We start from the raw sequence: 16,843 nt of genomic DNA, 5'->3' as shown, positions 1-16,843 counted from the left end.
TTTTGTGTTTTCATGTGGGGAGTCAGAAATATCATACCCTGCATTGTTCTTTCTATTAGATGGCATGACTGCCTGATTGTCCCTGTGTTGAGATGGAAAAAATATAGAAAAGATGCTAGAGACACAGCAGTGCAATCCAGGAAATGAAAATGAGTTAGCAAACATTCAGTAAGAGTCCACCAAATGCAAGGAGCTCTTGTGAGAGACATGAGGGTGGAAATGTGGGATTATGTCACATGATGTTGGAATGATGAAGAAAGTGGGGACAGAGGAACATGCATAGTAACAGTGGGCCAACAAGTTGAATGTGGTTTCCAATTCCACATCATTTAGAAGCTTGTCTGTCACATGCCAGGGCTGCATGAATCAAATATATATATATATTTAGGGGCTACAGCATATGGAGTTGTTTGTGTTTCAGATCTGATTCTACTTGTGTCTTCTCCCAAATCCTTATGATCTTGTGGCTTTTAGAATAAGTAGTTGCTAGTAACACAATGTTTCTAGTTGCTTGACCTCCCACCTGTGCATGGCGGAACGATCAGATGTGCCTTGCCCCTAACAATTTGGTGAAGGTGTGTGGCCTACATTAAGTCAACCTGATATGCAAATACCCACAAAAACCAAATTAGAATATGATTAGTACTATTCCAAAAATTGTTAGCTCCAGGTTTTTATTATCTTACAAGTCTGGAGGAATATGTATATAAATTAAAGTGAAACATCCCTTCACTTATTCTAAAGTATTCCCTGTTAGACATTTGCTCACTTACCCAGAGGGTAAGTGAGCCTCTGATTGCTCGACGCAGGCACCTTTTCCATCTTTAAAAGTGAGCACCTGGTTTATATTGAATGAGCAATTCTTCCTGGTGATAAAAAGCTTCAGTTTGCAGATAATTCAGAATTTCAAAAGGTCTTTTATTTGTGGGCTACTTGGTCTGCTCAAAATTCAAGGTTCACAAAATGCTTTTCACTTTTTCTGTTTCTCTCTTTTGATCTCAACTCTTGGCCCCTCTCCTTTTCCTTAAACATTGAGGCTTCATATGCTTTCCTTTACCAGTCATTTCAAAGGCATGTTCAAACAAGCACACAGTGAATTTGTTCTGCCAGAGACAGATGATGCAAATTATCACTTGGAAGTTTCATTCAATATGTAAATAGTATCTGGAATTTAGTGCCACTTACTGAAGTGCCTGGCAACAGTTAAAATGAGTGTGGGCAGAAAGAGTAATGAAATGGTGTGGATGCACACACTTTCTTTGTACCTTCATTGTCACGGTGACCTCCATACACATCGATCACACTGACCCATTGCGACATTTAAACATGTTTTGTTTTTTGTCAACATAATAGTGACCACTAAGAAATGAATTAACTTTCAGACAAATGATCTACCCTAATGGCCATAATGGCCTGAACTGAACCTAGCTGTCATCAGCTGTGTAGTGAAACCAACTCAGCTAGCTGAAGCTCAGCAGATTGACGATGACCAATCTCTAACAAGTGATTGGACTAAACCTAGAGACATGACCAAAGACAGGGTACGACATGCAGGCTCACTGTTCTGGGTTTTGCTTTTTTTTCCCTTCTTTTTTTAAGGAAGAAACACATAAATATTCCATTAGAAATTCACTATGTGTCTATGGTTGAAAGCCTCTTCTCCTCTCAGTGAAGCAAAGGACCAGGCTGTTCTAAGTAGCTTATATTGGAAATAACTTTATTGAAGAAACCATTGAGCCTTTCACAGAAGTCATTAAAATCATGAGTGTGCACTGGGGCATTCGGTGCTCTACCTTCTTAGCCACTAACCCAGAGGAAGCCCTGCTGTCATTCTAAGGGCTCTGTACTTGACCCTGTCCCAGTCAGCACTTTTACCAGTGACCTGGACAAGATATTTCAAATATGTGTTCACCTAAGGTTGGAGCAATAACTAATACAATACTTCCTAGGTGCACGGGGAAGACCACTCCACTGTCTGCCATTGGGTGTCATGCTCAGGCTGGGGTCTCCATGGGCTGCTAGACCTTATTACTTTCAATATATATAAATAAAATAGGTGGGGGGCATGTGGATTGAAATTCCCTGGACCCAGAGACCTCTAAAGAACAGTTCTAATGAAAGGCATTCTTGACTGGCCAGAGAGCAGACTCAAATGACTGTTCTCAAGCCAGACAGTGTTTTTACATGTGGAATTTTGGTAATCACAATGATTAGAGGTGGCTACTGGTATTTAGGGGGATGGGCTTAGGGTGCTAAATATCTTACAATGTACAAGGGACAGTTCCAGTAAAGGAATAATCTTCCCAAATTTTTGTAATGACCACATTGAGGAACACTGGGTTGCAACCAACCAAATACAATTTTTAACAGAAATAAATATAAAATTTTGCATGACTGGATAAGCAATTGCGTAAGAATGGGATAAGAGATATGTGGCTTACATGCAGTTTATGTAAAAAGACCTGGACATTTTAGCTGACCACAAGCTCAATGTGAGGCAGCAGGATGAGGAAAGTGCTGAAGGGCCAGTGCAGCTCTAACTGCATTATGGTGTCTAGATCAGGGGAGCAATAGCCCCAGGGAAGTCTATATCAGTGGCCCTGGGCAACACAACATTTTAATGCAGCACAGGTGAACCAAAGCTATCTATTACAGGACAACTGGTAAGGTACACAAGAACAAACTGACTAAAAAAATTGAGCAGCTACTTTGCAGGCCCTCATACAAAGGCTGACTGGCAGAGGCAGGAACACTGACAAGCAGAAGGGGCAAGGAAGCAGACCTTCCCGATTGTCAGCGTTGGCCAACTGCCTCGCAGAGGACCGACACCGTCACTTGCAGGCAGGGGCTAGGTAAGACTAAGCAACCTCAAAGGGTGGCTTCCTTCCAGCCTCCTATGATTCTGGCATCTTATGTGATCTAATTCTCAGGAGCCTTCTTTAGCTTGGCAGTTTGATACAACGGTCTATTCAACTGTTACCTGTTTAGTGTATCACCCTGATTTGAAAAGGAAAAATTGTTTTCTTCTACTCCTACAATTCACTGACTCTAGGTATCAATTCATTTGATACCTAATTTCATATCATTCAACTTCAGATGGAGTTGCACATAAGGAACAGCTACCAAAGCAAAAGTGAAATTTATTATCTGGAGTCTGACAGCCCACAAAAAGACCACCTTTGTTTTCTTAATTATTAGTTATCCATGTATAAGATGGACATCATGCCTCTTTGATGTCAATATAAAATTAATAGAAATGGTAACTTTTCTATACAGGTTTCATTTAGGCAGACATGTTAATCTGGTATCACAATGCTGGCTGACTTAGAGGGCTTGTTCTAACATTGATTCACTCATGTTCCAGTATTGCCACTTCAAGTAAATATGAAAGCAGTATTTTGTAAAAGAAACCACAATAAAACCTATGTGCTTGGGCTTAAATAATTATCTCAGATTGAGACAAATGGTCTACACTGTTAAGTGAATTATACGAAGTCTACTTGGCTCGAAGCAGTCTCTGCTGAACACCTTTTGTCTCAATATTTAGTAAGTATGAGTGTGTATTAGTGTCTGGTTATTTGTTCTCATTCTATAAAAAGGAATTCACAGATACAAGCCACAGGTGCCAGTCCATTAAAAGACCTGAGGTAGGCACAAATTTTAATAACCCTTCTGGTCTAGCTTAGCAGTTGAGTTATTCCTAGAAAACATACAGGATTTAAAAGCATCATTCATCTGGGATAGATATTTTTTATGTCCTTCACTGAGGTCAAAGATATACCCTGGGTCATTCTGCACAAATCTGCTCTCAAGTGTGACATAGAAAAATCTGTCAAGCAGTGGCCCTGTGGTTTAAGCCCTGAAATGTACTGTACATTCAATCCACGTAGCACACACAATGGAACTGAAATCTGAGCTGAGGGTTTAATTCCAATGTTGATAAAGAAAGTACCCAAGTAAACACCATATTTCTTAATCCAGTACAATACCAAGCAGCATATATGAGTTTCAAAAATACTTAGCAGTTCCTCAGTTGAGTTTTTGTTGAGTTGAATTCAACTCTGGAGGTAAAATTTGCAAAAATATTTCTTTTGGAACAGTAATTTCTGTTCTTTTTTATTTGGTTTTTCTTTCTATTAGTGGGACAGAAGTCAGTTCCTCAAATGCAGATCCCAAATCTGGCTCTAGGTTCTCACGCTATCCCTTTTTGGCTTAACTTGAGTTTACCCTCTCTAGGGATCTCCTTTAGGTAGGCAGAAGAGTGAAGATCTATCATTTCTGACATTCTGGTCAATAAGCAATCCATTATAAATGTCCTTTTAATCTTAGGTCATTACTTCTGAATAGGTGACAAAGCTTTGGCCAACTGAAATGAAGCCCATTACTACAGGACATATGAGATGAGATTGTAGACGTGCCATAAGATGGTTTCAGTCATTTTAAAACCAGCCTTATTCCTCCTTCTGCTTTTGGCCCACTCAATAGCAAAAGTTGCATGATGGTTGTCTCAATTATTATATATTGTCAGTTAAAAAGACAGCTTTCCCGTGGTCTGTAAGTCTACATCTTTTAAAGTTAAATCTTCCCAGTCACTTAAATTTGTCAGAAAGGTTGCTACATTGTTCTTACTTTCTCAGTGAATATATTGTAGAGCCCAGTACAACCATTGTCATGTGGAAACTGCTAACTATTTTTGCCTTTAGATCAAAATGATATACAAGTGTGATTGAGAATACAGGCAGACACAAAGGCAACCAAGCTTTTGTGCAGACAGTGCATGTATAGCATGAGTATACAAAGCACAAGGGAAAGAACTGATAGGCTTATTCTGACCCTATGATTTCCAGGAGACATTTCCTTGGGTGCCCTGAGATGAGGATGAAATCACCTGGAGCACCAGGACCTTTGTTTTGCCTTGTTCCTCACAGCCTCATAACCTTGTGTTTGAAACTCACTGTCCTCTTCCTCCCCAGAACTAGAGTCTACTTTGACCATACCCACCAGCATCACACCCCTGCAAATACCCCTTCCATTGCCAGAGGATGCTGAGCAGGCTGCATCCAGGCAAGCTGGAGGAGGAAAGCTACAGAACCTGCTTTCAGCCTCCAGTGACCTTGTCCCACCTTCTGGCTCACCAAAGAGAACTGGGCATGGGGAAGACTCAGTCTGTTTGAGTCTGCGTTCCATGGCCCTGAAACTCTTGGGCGACATTATACCTTTTCTTCGCTGCTGATGTTTCGGGTGGAAGTTCTCCAGGTGATAGAGGGAATAGGGTCGCCCGAGGCTTCACAGGTAAGAGTGACCTGTTCCTCCAATTCCATGGCAGTCTGGTTTTCTACATATGTGATTTTAGGTTTTGCTGAAAAGGCAAAAAACATTCCTGTAATGTTTACCTAATATTTTTAGCTTTCCAGGTTTAAATGGTAACATGTACCCATGCAACAAAGGTTATCCACTTCCTAAGTATAAGGCTGTATTCTAGGTGGTGAAGCCCCAAGGAGTTTACCGTGAAGCAGGCATATGACAATACCCAGGTGACAGTAATAAAAACAACATCCTCTATAGTAAGATTGCTAAGTAAGGGCAATGGGTACATGAGGCATGGAGCAGAGGAAGAGCTCTCCTCTGTTTGGAGTCTAAGGGGGGACACAGCTTTTGGGCTAGATCATGAGATTTTCAGTCAGTGAAACTTTGGGATGGAGATAGAGTCATTGCAAAGGTAGAAAACTGCTTGAATAAAAGCAATGAAGCAGCACTATGTGAAGAGAGGGTTGGGAAGAGAGCCATGCATGTGCATCAAAGCAGAGGGAAACAAGGTTGGATCCTGGCACAGAGAGTCTTGGTCCCAGTTAAAGCTTGTGCTTGAATTGTATTCTGTAGCAGCTGGAGGCCCACTGACAGTGTTTGATCAGAGGGATGAAGTGATCACTTGTCTTACAAGAAGGTTAATCTAGAAAAAATTCAAGGTAATTTAGCAAGGAGAAAACCTCAAGGTGGGAAAACCAGTTTGGAAGTTCTGGCAGTGTCCCAATGTGCTGTAACATCATCCCGATCAAGGCTGTCTTGGGGGGAACATAGAGGACAGCTTTTTAAAAAAATTTATTTATTCTTTTTTTTTTTTTGAGAGGGAAGGAGAAAGAAAGAGAGAGAGAAACATCAGTGTGTGGTTGCTGGGGGTCATGGCCTGCAACCCAGGCATGTACCCTGACTGGGAATCGAACCTGTGACACTTTGGTTCATAGCCCGTGCTCAATCCACTGAGCTACGCCAGCCAGGGGAGAGGACAGCTTTGAGAGAGATGCAAGAGGGGTTTTATGGGCAGTGGCAAGTAAGCAGAGGGCAAGAAACAAAGAAGGCATGAGAAGGAGCCAAATGACTGAGATTCATAATGACTGGAAAAGTTGTGTTAGTGTTAACTCAAGTAAGGAAATGGGCAAGTGAGTTGGGGTTGTGGATGGGGCTGGGATGGGAAGAAGATGAGATGAGTTCATTTTCCAAATGTTTTGGGTAATGCAAGAAAGTGCAAGCATTCAAAGCTTAGTTAAATGCTAAAACATTAGAGAAAATTGAATTTTCCCAATTTAAAACAATTATACTCTGAAATTGCTAAACCTTCCATAGGTGGGAAAAGATAACACTGTACAAATGTAACTTATTTCACTGATAGAGAAAAAGACCAGGCTAGATAAACAATAAATAAATAAAAAATGAGAATTATGGATAATTTTTTAAAGAATTGCACTTCCTTTACATTCAAATTCATACAGTAACCCCAAGTAGACTAATAAACTACTGCCTATATACATCTTCCAAATTGAAACCCTTGATTCTGCTTTAATACACAGAGAATAATGATAGAGTTGTGCATTTTCTGTAGAAAATATCTGCTTCTATACAAAGCTACCACATAGACAAGTAGGCATCTAGGGGGGAAAAAAGGAAAAAAAAATAAAACTACCACATAGTTCAAATATTCTTCTAAAGTTAATTGTGCACTAATAGCCAGCTTAGCAAACTCTTTATTTGCCAGTTAGCACATCAACACATCTCAGTGCAAGGTGGCCAAATGATCTCAAATTGGGATTGATGGAGTCCTCATGAGCAAGGTTTTCCTTTAGGAAGGCTTTGATAAATAGGACTTTGAAAAAGCCTATAACTCATATTGAATGAAGTAAGGGTTAAATGTTGTAAAGGAGGTTTTAGACAGGTAAAAAGGAAAAGCTGGATTTCTATCCTGCTAAAATCACAGATTGAGAAGTTAAAAAAATCATCCAAATAACTGAATTCACTAAAACTGAACAGTTTTTGGGTGCGGGTTAGAGGGATTTATAGGGACCCTGGGCTCTTGAAACCTAGTCAGATGCTGCGACCTGATCCATAGTACTTGTCCCGGCAGCAAAGGGTTGGCAGAAGACAGAGGACAAGTTAGTGTCTATTCATAGTATTTGATCTTGGAGGCTCCATTTTGCAAATGGTTATAATGGGTGCACTGTACAAGTCTCTAGAAAAAGGAAAACTATATTCTTATTAAAACATTATTAACAATGACTAATTTTGTATGGTCTACAGAGGGCTGTTGGAAGGAAGGTAAGCCTCTCACTGGTTAACCTCTCTGTACTTCAGAAACGAGGCTATTATCAGAACAAACTGAAGGCTTAGAATATGGCCTTGGAAATAGAATAGCAATGTAAGTTATTGTTCAAATTGGAGCACACTTGAGAGTGAAAAGAAGAGCTCTGAATAATTATGCTGGGGCAAAGGCAAACAGGGACAGACCCAGGGTTACTTCCCTCTGTGTACCAGCATCTAGAGGAATGTGTCCAGGTTTTATCTATGGATGGTAATGCACTATCTTAATTAACCTCTATTGTGAGCCCTTCACTGGATCCCTGTTCTATTCTCTACCTGCCACATGGGGCCTGTTGCCTTAGATTGATCCATTGCCCCTCTCCCCACAGACCCTCCTGTGAGCATGCCTGCTCTCCTCTTCCAATGTGTCCACAGCTCTGTCCTGCCACTGAGGGCCAGCTTTATCTACTTTCACCTCAATCCAGGTTTCTGCAAGCCTAGTCCATGAAAGGCTGTGGAGTCCTGCTTCTGTGAACTGAGAGGTTGGGCATGACCAGGTACACCTTCCTTCAGCCCCGTTTGTCCTTTGCTGTAACTCACAAGGGCTGCTTTGGTCCTTAGGGATCAGCTAAGCCAGGCTTCTGCCTCTTGGTGAACTTGCCTAAGCTCTCTGCAGTGTGAGACCTTAAGAGCATTCATATGAGCATAATAAGAATCTGTGGAGACAAAAATACTTCTTCAGAAAGGCCCATAGGGAGAGGAGCAATGGAAATTCACTACCAAATTTAAAGGATGCAACTACTTAGTAAAAAGAACATTTGGCTGATAACTAGGGCAGTGCATGCTAAAACGTTTCCCTTTCTTAGGAAAAAATGATGTCAGTTAGGTGCAATTATGGCAGACCCTAATTTAAATATGCCCCTAACACACTAATTGCCATCCCTTCTTAAAGCCACAGGAGTTCTCAGAGCTTGTTTATTATCTAAACTACAGGTTTCTTTGCTCCTCTATCTCACTGCTGCTGACTCTGCTGCCACGGGGATAGGGGAATCTGCTGTATTTCTCCCCCAAGTGCTAGTCTCAGATGGCATACCAGAGGGGAAGGAGAAGGAGAGAAAGTGTAGAAGAAAGATGAAGCCCTAAGTGGCTGGCCCCTCCCCACCTTGTTCCCTGGCCCTAGTACCAATCTCCTAACCAAGTGGGAAGACCAAAGGAGGTGGATAGAAAGGAGGTCAGGAACATGAATGGAGAGGGAAAGGAGAGTCTAAATGGTAGCAGGTTACAGACATTACAGAGGAGGATTCTCATTATGGAGGGTCTGGATTAGACATGGTCTCTAACAATCTATGGTTTCCTTACCTGTGTCTGTAGGAGTCTGGCCACCTCACTTGGCTTTGCTCTACTGAGCTGCCTAGTGTACATTCTCCCAGCTGCAGTCTTGGGAAAGAAACTGTGGTAGTAGAGCCAGAGGTAGGGGAGGGAGAGAGAGAGGTTCAAGATGGGATGCATAGTGAGGTAGGTGGGTGGGAAGACAAAGCCTGCCTTGCCATGGTTCCTATGTCTCACTTTCCCTACCTCATCACCTACTTCCCTGACTTCCCTCACTCCCTTCACTCCAGCATGGCCCCACATGGTTCCTTCCTAGTGCAGCTGTGTCCACCAGAGAGGCTGGAAAAGAAGCCAAGGTCTGTTCTTGACAGTCAGGTTGGAGCTGAGTGTACTTCTGTAGAGAAACCAAGTTACCCACATGGTGAAGGAAGAGCACACTAATTTCACTATGACCAGTCACTCCATATGTAATTTAAAATTTTGTATTCATTTTTATTTTTAGAGAGAGGGAAAGGGAGGGAGAAAGAGAGGGAGAGAATCATCAATGTGAGAGAGAAATATTGATCAGTTGCCTCTCATATGCACCCTGATGGGAGACAAAACCTGCAACCCAGGCTTATGCCTGGTCTGGGAATCGAACCAGCAACCTATCAGTTTTCAGGATGATGCCCAACCCACTGATCCACACCGGCAGTGCCCGTATGTAATTTAGATATAATATGTATTAAATTGGGTTTCGTGGGGTAGCAACTACCATTGATAGCTGAGGGACTGGACTTAAAAGCTTGGGCTTGAATCTTGGATGAAGGGTGGGTTTGAATCTCTCTGTGCTCAGTTTCCTCATTTGTAAAATGGGGATAACAATTAAATCTACCTCACAGGGTTGTATTGAGGATTAAAAGAGCTAATTTATGAGTAGTACTTCACATAGTGCTTGGCACACTATAAGTGCTCACTTCTGCTCGGCATGATTATTATTTTATAGGGCTAATATCTAAAAGAATTTCCTAAAGACAAGTTATGGTTATACATTTCTAGGATGATCTCCCTGCCATATGCATTATGCTTAATTCATACAAAACTAATTGCTATTCCCTCATTTATTCAAATACTACTATCAATTCCATGGCAGGCACTGCTCTAGGTGCCAGGGGTACATCTGTGAGTAGAGCAGACACAGGTCCCTGTCCACAAGAAGCCTGTGCATGTGTGGCCTGAAATGCTCACCCATCCTTCCTCTTCTGGGAAACTCCTGTTTGTTTACTAGCACATCATTGGCAAGGGCTTCTCTAACTTCCATCATGCAGGACTAGAGGCCCTTTCCTACAAAACCCTATGCATGTGGTTATCGTGAAGTCGTTATAAAGGATAAAAATCTCAGTGTTGACCATCTGCTTTAGTCTGTGAACCCACTGATGAGAACAGAGTGCTTGTTTTTCATCCTTGTAACTTTGGCAATGGCTGAGCCCATACCAGGCATTCAAATGTTACTGACTGAAACTATCTAAATATTATATCAAGAATTTATATGCTTATATATTTGTCTCTTTGTTGTGCATCTCAGGGTCAAAGAGCCATATCTTACTTATCTCTGTAATCCCTCTGTCTAGCAATGATGGTGATCAATAAATACTTATTTGTTAAATGAAGAAATAAATTAACAAATCCGTGTGTCTTTCTCTATAATATAAAAACAATTTACAATTAGTGTGACTGAGGAAGACCAGTCAGAATTAGACAAAAGACTATCAAGAATATTTTCCAAGAAGTTTAGTTTTCACCTTCAAGTATATACTTCAGTTATATACTAAGTTAATCTGAGGCACACTGATACACTGTTTATAAACCCAATTGTTATTACTGAATAAATCAGATTCACCCGTGATTAGCAAGTCCAATTACATATAAATGCTTGATTTTCAAAGGTCTGTGTTTACAAACAGATCAGTTCTCCTGATCAGGCTGGACAAGCAGGTCCTGAGCAGGTCCCCAGGCAAACACTGTAACAGCCTGGAAGTCTCACGCACCAGAGCCGCCTCTCTGACATCTGTTCTGGTAGCACTGTCTACAGTGGACCAGTTTATCTATGGTTTTTGAAAAGATCAGCAGAGAGAGTTGAGAGACACTAGGTTAACTATTTCTCCATCACAAATTCTTTTTCCAAGATCAGATCAAAATGCATTTCAATTCTAAATGAATGAAAGTTAACTGAGTTTATAAAGACAAAGTGAACAGAGCTGTGGGGGCCCTTTTCATGACTCCTATGGCACTGTTTCACATAGGCCAGGGAAGGAAGCAAAGGGAAACAGAGGCACTGGTCACTAATATTTACCAAGGACCCATGATGAGTCTGACAGTGTTTGGAGGGGCAGAGATAAGGCAATGTATGTGACAGCCAGCACGCTGCCATCTTGGAGTCTATGCTCTTAGTGGAGGTGAGAGACAATCCCCAAAACAAATATGTAAGTGAAGTCAGTTCAGGTATTGAAAAGTGCAATGAAGATGATGCAGTAAGATTAATGGAAGAGATTAGTGGAGGTAGGGGGGTTGGTGGTGATAGGGCACCTCTCACCTGCATTAGGCAGGGCAGTGCAGAGAGGATTCATGAAGAAGGTGGTAGAGTTGAGATCTGAGAGAAGAAGCCAGCTGAGGGAGCAGATCTGGGGGTGTAATATTCCATGTGAGAGAAACATCAAGTGCAATGTTCCTGAGGCAGGGAACAAGCTTGGTGTGTCTGAGGGGTGGAAAGGAGGCCTGAGGGGTTGGAGAGTTTTAAATGTATAACAAAGTGGAAGGAAGATGAGGTCAGGAAAGAAGGTGGGCTAGCTTGGGTTTAGTGATGTGGGCCATGGTAGGGGTTCTAGATTTTATCCTGGTTGCAATAGGAAGTCATGGGAGGATTTATTTATTTATTTACAATGCTTACCCAAGGACATGTTTATCGATTTTTAGAGAAAGGAAGGGGGAATGAGAAACACTGATCAATTGCCTCCTATATGAGCCTTGACTGGGGATTGAACTCAAAGCCTAGGTATGTGCCCTGACCAGGAATTGAACCTGTGACTTTTTAGCGTATGGGATGACACTCCAACCAACTAAGTCATCTGGCCAGGGCCATGGGAGGACTTTAAACATAGGAGTGGCATTTAAGGTCATTCTGGCTACTGTGAGTAGGAAGGGTTGAAGGGAACCTATGGGAGGCAGGAAGACCAGCTGAGAGGCTGTGCCATTGAGCATGGGGGCAGGACAGTGGCTTGAACTGGGGCACAGATGGTAGAGCTGCCAAAAATTGGCAGCATTTGGGATAGATTCTGAGGTAGAGTGGACTGGCTCTAGCTGATGGATTGAATATGTAGGGTAAGAGGAATTTAGAGACCTTGACCCCCACTGTCCTTACCAAAGACTTTGAGGTGGATGGATGCATCTTGCTCTCCAGCCTTGTTCTCGGCGATGCACACATACTCAGCCTCGTCATTCTTATCCACCTTCCTGATAGTCAGCTCCGAACTGTCGTCACTGAAGAAGTACTTCTCATCTTCCTCATTCTCTATCTGTTCCCCATCCCTATAGGGTGCAGAATGCAAAGTACCATGATTTTGACCACAGAGATAAGATGTTTATTTTTTAGTTAGTCTCCATAAAATGCAGTCTGAGTCCATGGGAAAGACTCAGTCTTCACAGAAAGTTAGGACACCAAATTGTATTTCCACGTATACCTTTGATTCCTCCATCCAAACCTCTGATTCTGTCCCAGGGCTGCACACTGCACCCACAGACATAGCAAAGAGGGCCTCCAAGGCCATATCCCTCTGCCCCACAAACTGAAGATGAAGGAATCTGATGCACAGTACAGGAGAACCATCCATTCTGCACCTGGAGTTGATAACATTTCCAGGCAGTCTATTCCCATTCCATTGCAATGCCAGCATGGAGCAGGCCCTATGCTGCCCCCTTCTCTGCTAGTCCCTGATAAAAGGCAGGAGCCAGTGTCTTACTTTGTCCAGCTCATGGTGGGCTCCGGGAAGCCTTCAGCATCGCACACCAGGGTGACGGACTGGCCGAGGTTGGCGGTGGCATTCACTATGCTTTGCCTGGCCTTGACGGTGGGTGGTACTGAAGGATAGAAGGACTGTCAGGGATGTTGTGAAAACTCAGTGGCCTGGCAAGAAGAAGTACTTCTAGGGAACCCTATATCAAGGGGTCATAGACTGGGGGTCAAGAGTCCTGGCAGCTACAGAGTTAGTGTAAGGGATCTAAATTCGTGCAGGTACTAAATAATTGTTGTAGACTGAGTAAATATGCATTAGTGTTTTATGATAATATACAGAGTTGGGCAGAAGTAGGTTTATAGGTGGTATGAGTATGCAAAACGGTTTATTCTTATAATATTATTTATTAATTATTGCATTTATTATCACTATTATTAACGTACTGTTGCCCACCCCATATAATAATATTGTTTTTCAGTAATATAGCTTCAGAAACTATATTAATGCATTTTATCCATTTTAAAATGGTAGTCAGTTTAGAGTAGCTATTTATCATTACATATTTTCTCAATCAATGCATACTCAACTTACAACTACCATGGTTGGCTGAACTTAATATTCAAAAGAAGACTCTTTATACTGGAAAAAATTGAAAGCCCTGATCCTGGTGATTAAATGGTTAACACCAATTTGAAATGCACCAGTTCACCAAAGAGTGACATTTCTCTGGGGATGTCATAAACAACCCTGTGCACAAACTGTTTTACTAAAGGAATGAGAGGGGGAGAGTTTGGCAAAAACATGTATCAATAGCCAAAACAATATGACCATGATTTACTTATTTTCTCAGTACTGACATTATAATTTCCAGTAAACATCCTGTAAATGTCAGATCGATTCCACAGATGTGTTTATTTGACATTGCAAATTAAGATTAATAAATCCATGGACCATGATTCTGACTATTCCAAAGCCTGAATTGATTATAGTATTTTCTTTGAACATTGAACCAGGGGACTAACTTCAGAATTAGAGTAACATCAAGGACAATGAAAGATGAATGAGAATTCATTATTAAGCACAGAGAAAGTTTCTAGTGTTTCAAGACAATGAAGGACATTCAAGGTTTACACTAAAAGTTGTCATAGTGGAGGGAGACCCAAAAGGCAAGTATATTTACAAAAAAAAAAAAAGAAAAAAAAGAAAAGGAACAAAGCTAGAGGCAATAGGAGGTAGGGGGCATTCAACTGAGATTGATGGGTCTATATTTTATAGACCAAAGAGGAGGTTAAAGAGAATGATTTTTGGGGACCAAGGTTGCAGGGACGTAGAGAGTAGGAAGAACAGATCTCCTCACCATTCACAATGACCTGAATGTCCTTGAAGTTGATCTCCCCCCGTGCCAGGATCCTGCCCTCACAGCGGTAAATGCCCTCATCACTTTTCTTGATGTTCTGAATCTGCAGGTAGTTGTTGGACAGGACTATGAATCGGACTAGAAGAGACAAGAGGTAGGTTTATCCAAGGATCAGTTGGAGAACTTGTATCTGTAGGTAGGTCACTGAGCCTTTCCTTTTTCCTAGCTTCAGTCTTACGGTGTGGGGCTTTAAAGTGAAATAAGAAAATGTGTCCCTGGCTCTGACATAGAGCCAAGAGCAAAAGTTTATTGTAAATCTGTCTTTTTCTTTGGAGAGAAAGCCAAGTGCCTGAATATAAAAACTACAGACATACACCCATTCAGGACCTGGGAACTGCATGTGATTCTGGGACCTAGGAATCTGAGTTTGGATTAAAATGTCTCAGAGGCTTGCAGAGGTAGAAACCCTAGGGCACTTTGTGGCCCAGGAGAAAAGGCAGCTGTCAGGGAATTCAGGTCTCACCATCTTTTTTCAGGATGACATCTCGACCTTTGTGTTTCCAGATGATTGTTGGGGGTAGGGAGCTGACCACATCACACACGATCACGGCATCATCCCCCTCCCTGAACTCCTGTGGGGTTGGTGCATTCTTGAACATGAGCTTCTCTGGAAAATGAGCAAGAGAAGAGTGAGGGAAAACAGCTGGTCTTCCCACAAATATCCCTTTTCACTGGAGCCATGTTGTCTGGGTTCGAGTTGCAGACAACTCTTAATCAATACATATAGTGGTACAAGAGTGGATCCCATCCAGAACTCTGTCAAAGATGCCAGGTGGAGTGGCTGGTACAAGTAGGGGAATATATTGTCAAAGTTTGGCAATTAACATCTATTTACTGAGTTCCAAATTTATCATAATTTGTGTATAAAACATTCATGGAAGAAAAGGATTGTCTTTACCCAGGGTCCTTTGCTATGTGGGATGGTGCCACTGAGACACAATGCATAGGTAGAATGAACTGGTAGAACACCTATTCTACAATGAACAGTAGGAGTCATCAATCCTTTCTCTGTCTCCCACTCTGTCTGGTACTCTAACCCCAACTTTCCCACAGCAGAGAGAATTTTAAAGAATAGAACAGAAAAAAAAACAATAATGGCAATCAATAATGTGGCAATCAATACTGTTCCATTAATTGTCACCCACCACTGGCCATCGAGACAGATGCATGATAAAAAAGTAATGAGATGCCATCATCAGACCAGGTTTCAGTGGCAGTTGGAGCTGCCTGTTCTGAGTGGCACAGAGTGTTCAAATAATACCTATTGTCCACTCCCCACTGAGCCTTTGGACTCCATTACCATCAGGGGAGAGTGAAATAAGGGGGGACCCTGAATTGGACAATGGTCAGTCAACACTTGAGGAAGGGATAGGGGTACCCATAAAAGCTTTCTGGAAACTGTGTAGTTTAAATTTGGAGAATGGGGGCCAGTGGGAAGTTGCTTTGACCAGCATGGACCCAGGTTGTGAGTTGAGTTGGCCAAGGATCATTTAACAGTATACTGGAGCTCTTAGCTCAATTCAGAAAAGACTTAGGGTGAAGAAAGAAAGAAAGAAGCCCTGTCAAGCTCTCAGCTGTTCCTCTATTGCCATCCCACTCTGTCTGCTGCCCACGTGTCTTCCTTGCCAAGAGAGGGGACAGGGATATAGAAGGAGAAGGAGGAGGCTCTTACGGAAGATCTTCACATTGACTGTGGCCTCTGACTCACTGCCATCCTCGCCAGTGACCACACACTTGTAAATGCCGGCATCGTCAATATCAGCATTATAGATGGTGAGGGTGGAAGAAGAGTCGTCATTCCATACCACTGAGATCCGCTGCTGGTTTGGGGTGAGTTTTTCTCCGTTGGGGGAGAACCAGGAGATGTCTTTATCTTTGGCATCCCCTGCCACTAAAGAGGAAGAGATTATTTTCAAAGCACAGAAGTTAAAATGACAAAGTCCCCACCAGGGTGACAGTGGGTACTCAGTAAAAGCTATTGAACAAGAGATCATTGGGCTGGATGATCAGGGAGGGGTGACCTTAGAGTGTGACTCTGGCTTCTGTGTTGGTTACATACATAACGCCACTTACAGTATATGGAAAAAACTCAACAACCACTTGTGCCAGTATTTCTCATGGTGGTCCTATCCTTAGTGAGGGAAAAGAAGAGATATTTGTTGAGGACCTAATGTGTACCAAGCACTCAGTTAGGAATGAACAGCCTCACAGAATGGGGATGGGTGGGGGCAAAGGGGATTAATATATCTAGGATTTGAGCTCAAGTGCTTAGCTGGTTTGAGCCAACTGATTAGCTTATTATGTTCAAAGGCTTAGAGTATGGGTTCCTAAGTGGAAGATGAGACACTGGCTAGTCTAGGAGTACAGACTTCACATCATTTAATTTGTACATCTGCCTACACAGACTGGCATGACTGTCATTCCAGCACTCTCTGCCACAGACTGAGAAATTCATCTCCTTAAATGCTGTGAAGAAGGTAACCAGAATCACCCATGTGTCATTTCCCCAGGCACCTTGGAGGGGCAGATGCTGCTGCTT

At 42.1% G+C, this 16,843-nt stretch overlaps 1 protein-coding gene across 13 annotated transcripts in view; it reads right to left on the bottom strand.

Annotated features, from left to right (window-relative positions):
* The window catches only part of NCAM1 (neural cell adhesion molecule 1), a 336,772-nt gene that overhangs the window by 47,841 nt on the left and 272,088 nt on the right, over positions 1-16,843 (bottom strand). For all 13 annotated transcript variants that reach the window (XM_045837653.1, XM_045837643.1, XM_045837685.1 and 10 more), the window contains exons 3-8: positions 15,977-16,195; positions 14,768-14,911; positions 14,245-14,382; positions 12,894-13,011; positions 12,296-12,462; positions 5,217-5,359 (exon numbers count right to left, since the gene is read on the bottom strand). In XM_045837653.1, coding sequence (XP_045693609.1) covers positions 5,217-5,359; positions 12,296-12,462; positions 12,894-13,011; positions 14,245-14,382; positions 14,768-14,911; positions 15,977-16,195 — 929 coding nt within the window. The remainder of the gene's footprint in view (positions 1-5,216; positions 5,360-12,295; positions 12,463-12,893; positions 13,012-14,244; positions 14,383-14,767; positions 14,912-15,976; positions 16,196-16,843) is intronic.

This window comes from Phyllostomus hastatus, unplaced genomic scaffold (genome assembly GCF_019186645.2).
Source record: "Phyllostomus hastatus isolate PE091 unplaced genomic scaffold, TTU_PhHast_1.1 phas_contig_113, whole genome shotgun sequence".
Lineage (NCBI taxonomy): Eukaryota > Metazoa > Chordata > Mammalia > Chiroptera > Phyllostomidae > Phyllostomus > Phyllostomus hastatus.
The sequence above is the reverse complement of the archived record's forward strand: the minus strand, read 5'-3'. Positions and strand labels throughout refer to the sequence as shown.